General features: G+C 36.6%; 1 protein-coding gene across 1 annotated transcript in view; it reads left to right on the forward strand.

Moving 5' to 3' along the window:
* Positions 1-6,869, forward strand: part of NR2C1 (nuclear receptor subfamily 2, group C, member 1) — a 51,574-nt gene extending 44,705 nt beyond the window's left edge. Inside the window, exons 12-14 of the mRNA XM_012664049.1 lie at positions 1,970-2,107; positions 4,299-4,404; positions 6,359-6,869. Coding sequence (XP_012519503.1) covers positions 1,970-2,107; positions 4,299-4,404; positions 6,359-6,533 — 419 coding nt within the window. The 3' untranslated portion in view covers positions 6,534-6,869. The remainder of the gene's footprint in view (positions 1-1,969; positions 2,108-4,298; positions 4,405-6,358) is intronic.
* Positions 6,870-10,825: the final 3,956 nt, after the last annotated feature.

The following is a 10,825-nucleotide window of genomic DNA, read 5'->3' on the forward strand; positions in this document are numbered from 1 at the left end:
GCCTCCCGGAGAGCTAGGATTACAGGCGTGAGCCACCGTGCCCGGCCATATTCTGAACTTTTTATTGGTTATTTCAATATTCTTGTTTTGGTTGGTTTCCATTGGTACAGTTATTGTTTTCTTTTGTGGGTTTCCTTTCACTCTGCTTTTTTATGTATCCAGAGATCTTTTGCTGATTTCTTCTCATCTGGAGCAGCTTTTGCTTCTTATTTTTTTATTTTCTTTTGATTAGATAATGGCACACCCAGTTTAATCTCTGAGACAGTGCTGGTGCTTGTGGATGAGACTTAACTATACTCTGTATAATTGAGTCAGTAAATGCTATAAGGGGTGTACAAATTGAGCTCCCTGTCAATAGGTGGCACTTGCGGGAAGAAGCAAGCTACGATGTTGTTTTTAGGCCCTGTGACCAGCTCAAGTCCCTCAGGAGAAGCACTTGATTGCCCCAGGGGTGGGTGGGGCTGTAGAACTTGAGGTGAGTCCTTATTCTTTGCCACAGCAGAGGCAAGTTGGATGAGTGTGGCTGGGCAGGGCTGGATTGGGTGAGCTTGCGCTCAGGCTACACCAAAGCTGGCAAGGTATATGTTTCAGCAGGGGTCAAATGTCTGCTCCCAGCTTCCAGACAAAGTCGCCAAGGAGGGTCTGCAGTGGCCTTACCCAATCACAAATCTCCCCTCCTTGCCCCCAAGGAATGCGACTGAGATCTTGGGGTATGGGATCTGGCCTGTGGCTCATCTCTGGGTCCCCAAACGTCAGTCCCTGACCATACCAGCTAGAAGCACACTGGTCCCAAGTTTCCCACGGGATGCCCAAGCGGGTTCAATGTCCCCCCCACCTGGGGGTATGTCCCACCTTGATGGAGTCACTGGGCAAGCTGCACCAGAGAGGGCCAGCAGGCAGGGAGCTCACAGTCCAAACACCCCTCAGTCCACTGCAGGACCCCCAGAGAAGAGGCCTGAACTCTACTGTCTGTTGAAGCCTCAGCATAGTCGCTCGATTATCTGTCTCAGCAGTGACAGGTAGGGGTCGGGAAGGGGAGAAACAGAGTCCAGAAACTCTCGAGCCCCACACTCTGTGGGAGCCCCAGTATGGTGGATACAACAACCAAGAGGAAAAGCAGTTCCTGCAAGCGCCAGCCCATCCGTATCTCAGCAGCCATGAGTGGTGCAGGGGAAGAGGAGGAAAAGGATCTGAGTGGAAGAAATCTAGCTCTCTTGTCATCTCTGTCCCCTTCTCCAGAATTTTAAATTCTTATGTAAAATACCATACCCAGAATGTCCAGGCTCTGGGGGCACGCAGATACCCTGGGACCCACTGTCTCTCTGTGGCTTCCGCAGTCTGGGCTGGAGTTGAAAAATATTTGTGTGGGAACTAGCAAGGTGAAAACAGGCTGAAGCCCCTTGGGGAGGACAAAGGTGCACAGTGGGTGTAGAAGCAATATGGCGCCTGCCTTCTTGGCTAGGGTCTGTGGTGTTGGGAAGTGACCCCAAGGGCACTGCCAGTCTGGTGCTTCATCTTCAAGAAGCTCCCAGTTCACTGGTGACAGCAGCTTTTGGGCTTATGAGGGTAGAATTGCTCTCCAGCAGCTCAGGAGCCCACTGACTGCCAGAGATGTGGGGGAGGGAGAAATGAACTGCTCCACCTGCCCTTCTCTCTGGACTCTAAGCCTCTCACGGGTTGATCTCTGCCAATATCCTGCTCCTTTGTGTTCTGCTCTGCAACTCCCCAAATCCTTCAATCTTCACGTCTCCTCTTCTCTCTGCCCCTTACTAGCTGTGTATCTTGTTTTTCTTGAATGAACAATATCTAAAGATGATAGTTAGTTTCATCTATAATTATGAAGATACCAAATTTTAAATATCTATGCATTGGTTATAATCAAAGCTAGAAATTAGTGAGAAGTAATATATTGCATGAAAATAGTCATACATTTTAGACAAAAAACAGAAACATTTGTTTGTTTTTAAAGATAAAATGTCAGCAGAAAGAAGAAAATTATTGATGGAACACATCTTCAAACTACAGGAGTTTTGTAACAGCATGGTTAAACTCTGCATTGATGGATATGAATATGCCTACCTGAAGGCAATAGTACTCTTCAGTCCAGGTATGTAAATATTTACTTTTTATTTAACATACAGTGTTTGAGGATGTGGAGAAATTGGAACTCTTATACGTTGTCAGTGGGAATGTAAAATGGTACAGTTATCTTGGAAAAAAGTTTAGTAATTTTTCAAAATGTTAAATATTGGAGTTATCTTATGACCCGGCAGTTTCACTCCTGTCAGCTCGAGAGAAATGGAAATACATATCTACACAAAAATGTGTACGTGAATGTTCATAGCAGCATTATTCATAAAAGCCAAGAAGTAGAAACAACCAAGTGACCATCAACAGACGTATAAATAAACAAAATGTAATATATACAGACAACAGAACATTATGTCTTGAAAAGGAATGATGTTCTGATACTTGCTACAACATGGATAACCCTCGGAAACATTCTATTAAGTGAAAGAAGGCAGTCACAAAGGACCACATATTTATATGAAATATGCAAAATACGCAAACCTGTAGAGACAAAATAGATAAGTGGTTGCCAGGGTCTAAGGAGAAGGTAGAATGGGGAATGACTACTAATGGGTAGAGAGTTTCTTTTGGAGTGCAGAAGTGTTCCAAAATTAGATTGTGGTGATGATTGCACAACTGTGTGAATATGCTGAAAACCACTGAATTGTATACTTTAAATGGGTGAATTTTAAAGATGTTAGACATGTATCTGGGCATGAAAAGCAAGATTCAGAAATCAGTGAAATGACATTATGGACCTTTAATTTCTGTTTTCACATCAACATTTGAATTCTTAGGTATATTTTTTTAGGCATTATTAAATGGCAGACTGAGAGATGAGTATTGCTGTGTTAATGGGTTAAATTTCCAACCTTCTTATTAGAGTTGACAACAAATAGAAAAATGGGTCTCTTATTTTCCTGCTTGCTTAGTAAAATGACAGTAAGCCCTCAATGATCAATTTCTGAATAAGCAAAATTGACTTTTCATTTTGATATGTATTTCTCTTCCTGTGCACCATAATAAAATTATCTGAGGAAACCTTTGCCTCAGTGGTGATACCAATAAGATCATTAAAACTTTTTTGTACCATTTATTCTGATATTTCCCATGAGTTAATAACATGTGATTCCATTCTTATTACAATTTGCCACCTTCATTTTCCTTAGTTGAAAATTGAAAGGATATAGATTTGAAGTTAGAATTATAATGTAATTTTATTTTACTAAGTATTCTCTATTTGTTTTTTTGTTGTTGTTTTTTTTTTTGAGACAGAGTCTCACTCTTTTGCCCGGGCTAGAGTGAGTGTCGTGGCGTCATCCTAGCTCACAGCAACCTCAAACTCCTGGGCTCAAGTGATCCTTCTACCTCACCCTCCCAAGTAGCTGGGACTACAGGCATGCGCCACCATGCCCGGCTAATTTTTTCTATGTACTTTTAGTTGTCTGATTAATTTCTTTCTATCTTTAGTAGAGACAAGGTTTCACTCTTGCTCAGGCTGATTTCGAAGTCCTGAGCTCAAACAATCCGCCCGCCTCGGCCTCCCAGAGAGCTAGGATTACAGGCATGAGCCACCGTGCCCGGCCTCTATTTGTTTTTTACTTTCATCCATAAGAACAGAGCTTTTCATATTTTTCAACATTTCTTAAGTTAGACATAATTTTTATGAAGTTCTTTTAATATTTCCATTTTTGTGAAATGTTATAGTGACCTATGAAATGCTTATATAGATTATTTCATATGTCTGTTATAATTTTTCTGATAGAGATGATCATGGTTTCATAATTTTTAAGTACTTTTTTACATAATAGTGGGATTTTTTTCTTATGAAAATATGGTATGAATATAATGTGCAAATATTTTGTGGATTAAAATTTTTTTTTTTTTTTTTAACTATGCTGAGTCATTTTAGCTTTTCACTGCTGTAAAAAGCGAAATGATCAAAATCTCTTTCACCACTTTTGGAAACAGAGGGAAAGCTATTTATTTTGGTAACACACAGTGGTCTCATTTGTTATTAGATGTTAGAATATATATACATGACATAGAATAATTTTAAGTATGTAAAATATAGTGCTTGATATATAGTAGGCAAACTCAATAAATATTTATGGAATGAAAGAGCCACACGTTATATGATGAGGCTTCTTTTTTGACTTAACTATTCTTCCTATCCCTTTAAATGAGCATTCAGAACTAGGGTAACAATATATTCTTTAATGTTTCAGATCATCCAGGCCTAGAAAACATGGAACAGATAGAGAAATTTCAGGAAAAGGCATATGTGGAATTCCAAGATTATATAACCAAAACATATCCAGATGACACCTACAGGTATCTAGAAGTTAAATACAGTATGTAATTAAATTCAATTAAAAACCTTTGTAAATCTGTTTTTTCATTATTTTCTATTCTAAAAGTAATTAAATGTTTTAGGCAACCTTGACCTTTGAGGTAGCAAATGCTATAAAAATCAATATGGGATTGTTGCAAGTGGTTTTAATGTAATATTTCATCTAATTCTCACGTTTTAGGTAAGAGCAGACTTCAGCACAGAGAGGTTAAGTACCTTGCTCAAGTTCATACAAAAAATGGTAGAGCCTGACTGTGAACCCAGGTAGTCTGACTCTAGAGCCCAAACTCTTTCTTCAGATGAAATAATGGGTTTTATTAGTAAAAGGAGGGAGGGGAAGTCAAACACAATTAGACTGTTTTATTTAATTTTGAAATGTGCTTATGATATTCCCTCCAAGTTATTTCTTGCCAACGTCCTTTGAAAAAATTATTTTCTTATAAGAGCCACTCAATTTTGGAAGAGGGACAGGGTATCAGAGTAGTTAAAGCACAGAGCTATGAGAGCCAGAGCATTTGGGTTTTTGAATCCTAACTCTGTCACTTACTAGCTGCATAACCTTGGGCATGGTATTGAACTTCTCGGTTTCAGTTCCCTTACCTGTAAAATGGATATAATAATTATATCCATTTTTTACGATTATTTAAGGATTAAGTCAGTTAATATATATAAAGTGTTTATAACTATGCCTGATATGTAGTAAGGGTTATATATGAGTGTATTTGCTTATAGTAAGTAAAATATTTTTATTGGTTTATGATACTTCAAACCAGTGAAGGAACATTTTACATATAATAATTTTTTACATATATTAAATAATGTAGCTTTATAAGCCAGTTCCATCAAGAAAATCAGCCTTAGTTTATCTAACTTGTTTTCCTGTCCTGCTTCCTACCAGTTTTGTGGGTGCAGATCAGTTCTTAGAAACAGGAACTGAGTAGTTTGAGGAGTAGAGTACATGGCTACAGGAAGATCACTTAATCCTGGGGGCTGCTGGTCTCATTTGGTCTCAAGTGTTAGAGTACCAGGCCTTAGGAAAGAAGGAGGATAAACATACCACAAGCTTTTTAGAAAGGTGGTTTTGTTGTGTTTTTCGCTCAATTTTTTAACGTTTCAAAAGTTGCTTTATGCCACATTATGCAAATACATACAGCATTTAATTTTTTTCTCCCTTTTTGACATACAGCTGTTCTATTAGGTTGTGGATGCTTTGAACTGGAACACTTTCTCAGTTCTTACATTCCTAGCTACTTAAAAATAATAAATTATCCTTGGATAGCAGTTTTCAACTTAAAATGTGCTTTCACACAAGACATAGTCCTGCTCTAAAAAACCTTGCTACACCTAGGACAAATGGGCAGGAAGCATTTCATTCGTCTTCACAACAGCACTTGAGACTCCCTAAGTGGCTGGCACGCATTCACATAGCTAAGGGGCAGTTGAATCAAGATTTGAATGCTTGATTCCATAGTCTGTGCTCTTTGTAGTAGTAACAACTGTTGCCTGTTTTGCCATTTCCAGTAGTTTTTTGCAGAGCAAAACCAAGACAGCAGTTATCATTGAACCTGGTGTGTCCTGATAACACACAATATTGCTATTCTTTTAACCTGAAAGAGTTGCTAAGCTATTCTTAAATGTACAGCTCGACCCATGGTTTAATAACTTAGTTCCGTGGTCCTTACAGCCAAGTGGAGGCAGCACAGCGTAGCAGTTAAGAGCAAGGCTTTCCTGTGGAGTCTGTCAGACTTCATTAATATCCAGGTGATTGTCATATACTCTAAGGCTTAAAAATACTCAGGTTTTGCCTTTAACTTTTGAAAATTTCATCATTATTAAATTAGGCCACAAATAATATACATTTAGAAATTAGTCATTTTTCTACTAAATCTTTCTGATTTACAACCTTCTTCTTCCCTCCTCCTTTTTTCTTTTTAGATTATCCAGACTTCTACTCAGATTGCCAGCTTTGAGACTGATGAATGCTACCATCACTGAAGAATTGTTTTTCAAAGGCCTCATTGGCAATGTACGAATTGACAGTGTCATCCCACACATTTTAAAAATGGAGCCTGCAGATTATAACTCTCAGATAATTGGTCACAGCATTTGAAAGCCGAGGCCGTAGTGCTATAAACTTACTGTTCTTTGCCAGAACACAATAAGACACCAAATTGCAAAGTGAACTCATTACTTCTGGGGCGTCTGGAAATTTTGACTTTAAAGAGTAACCAAAATCCAAGGTATTTTTATTTTAGCTTCCTTAAGAATTTTTGAAGTGACTGGGCAGGCAGCAGGAATTAGAATTTCCCTTCCTGTCTTCTTTAAATGAATAAGAAATACTATGAATATATTCTTGGTGAAGATGATACCTGAAGCTGTCACCTTTTGAATATCTAAACTAAGATCTCATTCTATTTTATAAAACAAATAAATTAGTCTTTTTTTTTCTGAATTGTGTTCTAGTCATATTTCTCTTCATTGTGATCTAGTACAAACACTTAATGGTTAGAAATCCCTAGGTAAGAGTTCTTTGCATTTTACTCTGCCATAATAATATAATCTGTTTAATTACCATGTGAAAAGAAAATTTATTTTATGCTCCATGGTATAATGATAATGTTACAACTATAGGAAATAATAATTGACTATATATTTTTTGTCTTTTGTGAATATTATGACATCCTTTAGCGTATACCCCTCTCATTGCTGGCAATGAGAAATAGGCCATTCATGATCTTAGGAGTTGTCATTTTTAGTGTTGTATATTATTAGTTACAAGCACTTTTTATTTATGTAGCAGAAAATTGTCTTTGAGAATAAGATTGGGTTGATGTTTTAATATTTTTGGTTTTCTGCTGTGTTTTAAAAGTAGTAGAGACTAATTGAGCCCAAAATGTTTCAGTTTTTCAAAATAGATATTAAAATTGTTGCTCTTTCATTCCATAAAAAACAACGAATCTCTCTCCCACTTTTCTGACCTGCGTTAGAGCTTCCTGACCCTGCCGTGGGTTTTAACCAATTTCTTTTAGGTCACTAGAAAAACCCCCACCCAATTTAGCAAATAATAGATTTATCATAGCCAATCTATGTTTACAAGGTGAGCAATTGATAATTTTTTAAAATAAAGGAATATGCACTGATTTTTCACTGTAAAGCAGGGGAGGACTGCTTTAATAATAGTGTGAGGATCAGCCTAAAGCCTTGTTGCTGCCACAATAAAAGCATTTTAGACCACTTGGATGTCTTCCACAGTAATTTTTTTTTAAGCAAACCTAATGCTGTTAAATATTTGCTCTGATTTCATGAATTATATTGGTATGTCTATTTGTTGATTTTTAAAACACAAAAACAAAGATTTTATTGCACTCAGAGTACATTTTTTATAAAGATTTTTGCAAAAGAAGAAACACTAATGTTTTTTGTGGGGATGTGGATTTTACTAATTACTACTTTATAGTAATCATAAGTTTGAAAATATCCACTTACAGTTTTTACCAACGTAGTAAGGGAAAGTTTTTCCTTATTTAAAATGTGATTTTAGTCAATAGTTTTATTTAAAATTACCCGCTGAAGAAATGACATTTAGTATAAAAATATTCAAATGAAAAAATCAGTAGGTTTATACCTTTATAAACCCAATGTAATAAGCCGAGGAATCAGGAGAATAATCCTTTAAAATAATGTACTAATGGTTAATTAAGATGTTTCTTTCAGGTATTTTTCCTGATTAAATTTGTAGTTATATTTGGAAGTGTTTTTTAAACTATATTAAAATGTGACTTGCATTACAAATTTCTGTATCTTGCCAATAATATTTGTAAATATATTCAATATCCTATTTGTTCAATGTTCGGTTATTCTTTGTTCTATTTTGTTTTCATCTTAAAGTATAGATCTGCTATATTAAGAAACCTCTAGTAAGAATCATTACTGATATAATAGGTTTTTTTTGCTCTTACGTGGGGTGGGTGATTTTAGTTAAAGTGCTTCCAGGAAGGGAAAAACATGGAAAACACTTCCATGTCCTGTATCTTAGGATTATTCCTACTCCAGTTTGAGGACTTCCAGCTAAATACTGCAGACTGTCCTTTTTTTTTCTTTCCTAAAATGTCAGTAAAGTATAACCACACAATGACAAATAAAACAGGAGAGAAGAAATCAAAGGATGGAGTTCAGTAAAAAATTTTTGTAAAACAAAATGCAGGTGTAAAAAGACCGACTGACTTAGCAGAACCAGAACCAAGGGAGCTCTAAGCTGAGTGGCAGTACAATGAGAAAGAAGCCAGGATACCTTGCAGTATCCAGACAAGATGCTCAGTGCCCAAAGGAACAAGGTGCTTAGATGCAGAGAGGATACTTGAGACATAAAAAGAAAAGGGGTGGTTAGGACTCTGAATCCCTGGGCTCTCTTTCTCTACCCCTACTTAAGTTAGGTGACCACTTTCCTGACCCCAACCTTTTCAGGGAGGAGGAGGCCAGAGATTAGCTCTCTTGAGAAACCGAACTGAAGATTATAGGATGCATAAGGATACAGATAACGGAAGTCTTGGATAAGATACAGTATTGAAAATCAGGGTTAAGTGAAAATCTGAATTCTGTATGTGGGCTCCCTAACCTTGTTCCCGGAATCCTAACAATCAAGTGTAGGCCTCTCTGCCAGGATTTTTTTCTTTGGACAAGCTAATTGGCCGCAGAGAAGAGCTGAAAAGACACTTAAGTTTGATTGCCTTTTGATTTAAAAAGAGAGGGGAAAAAAAGCCTGCTTGCCACCTAATCAGTTTTAAATGAAGCCCACAAACTACCAAATTGTGTATGTATGCATTGGGTTTCTATTCAGCTCTTTAGTACCCTATTATTAAATGTGAACTTAGAGCCTAGGATCACCAGATAATTTGAGGAAAATCTCTAATACATGAGAGACCAAACATGAGGGGTGAGGAGCAGATATAATTCAGGGAACTGAAAAATTACCACTCCCAATATAATCAACATATTGAGAGATATAGTTGTTGCATTCATAAGGTGAGAACAAGATGCTGTGAAAATTTTTGAAGCAAGGAATTGCCCGTGGAAATTAAAAATGATAACCAAAGCAATTCATTAGAAGAATTAGAAGATAAAGTTGTTGAGGAATTCACCCTGAAAGTATAACGAAAACACAAAGAAATAGAAAATAGGAGAGAAAAGATTAAATTAGAGAATCAAATAAAGTCTAACATTCAATAGTAAGAGTTTAAGAAAGGGAAAACAGAAAAGACTTAAGAAAATGAAATTAATTAGTAATATAAGTTCCACAAAAGGGCATGTGTCTCTGGGTTGAAAGGATCCACCATTATAAATTTTATTAATAAAAGATCCATACCATCTTGAAATTAGAACAATATAGCCAAAGAAAAGATACTGGATTGTTGTCTCTGGGGTATAGTTTGTTAACCCCTAATTTGAAATCTCACTATTCTCACAGATTAAGCTCAAACACATATGCGTTCACAAAATTATCAAAGTCACAAGCCATTTGAATGAGTCAGAAGTAAGCAATGCTTATAGACTTTCAAAGACAATATTTATTAGATATTGAAATTGTCACATGCAGAATATAGCTATATATGTTTTAAGAAAAAAAAGATGCAATCTAAAAATAAGAAAGAGTAGCAGCAAAAATAACCAAATAGATTTGAAAAGCCCAAAAACATTTAGAAATAAAAAACTTACTAAAATTTAAAAATTAATGCATGATTCAAGATACCTTGAACACATACGTTTAGCTCTAAGTCCCTTTTAAAACAGAATGAAAACACAGCTAAAGGTTTCTGGGGATTTTTTGTTTGTTTTTTAAAGAGACAAGATCTCGCTATGTTGCCCAGGCTCAAACTCCTTGGCTCAAGCTATCCTCTTGCCTCAGCCTCCTGAGTAGCTGGGACTGCAGGCACGTGCCACCATGCCTGGCTTATTTATTGGTAGTTTTTTTGTTTTTAAGATATCTTACAAAGACAAAAAATGGGACAGAAATAAACAACCACAAAATTTTGAAAGCTAAAAACAGATTTGTGGCGATCATCTAGCAAACCTGACTTTTTTTCCTGCGGTGTGGGAAGCTGAGAAGCAACGTGATTTGTACCACAGATTTTCGAAAATGCTCTTATACCACAGCATCTCCTCTGGAAGGGGAGATACAGGATTTGCTGAAAGTCTATTTAGGAAGCAGATATACACCCACCACAGTAATAAAATTTTAAAGTCTGGCCATAACAAGTATAGAGCATGTAGAGCAAAAAGCATGTTGATGGTGGGAGTGTCTGTTGATTGCAGTAATCTCTGGAAAGTAATTTTGCATTACATAGTAAAGTTGAACATCATGTATCTCCTTATTTATCCTAGAGAAAACACTCAAACGTGTACCAG

This window comes from Propithecus coquereli, unplaced genomic scaffold, assembly GCF_000956105.1.
Source record: "Propithecus coquereli isolate 6110/MARCELLA unplaced genomic scaffold, Pcoq_1.0 Scaffold85, whole genome shotgun sequence".
NCBI lineage: Eukaryota > Metazoa > Chordata > Mammalia > Primates > Indriidae > Propithecus > Propithecus coquereli.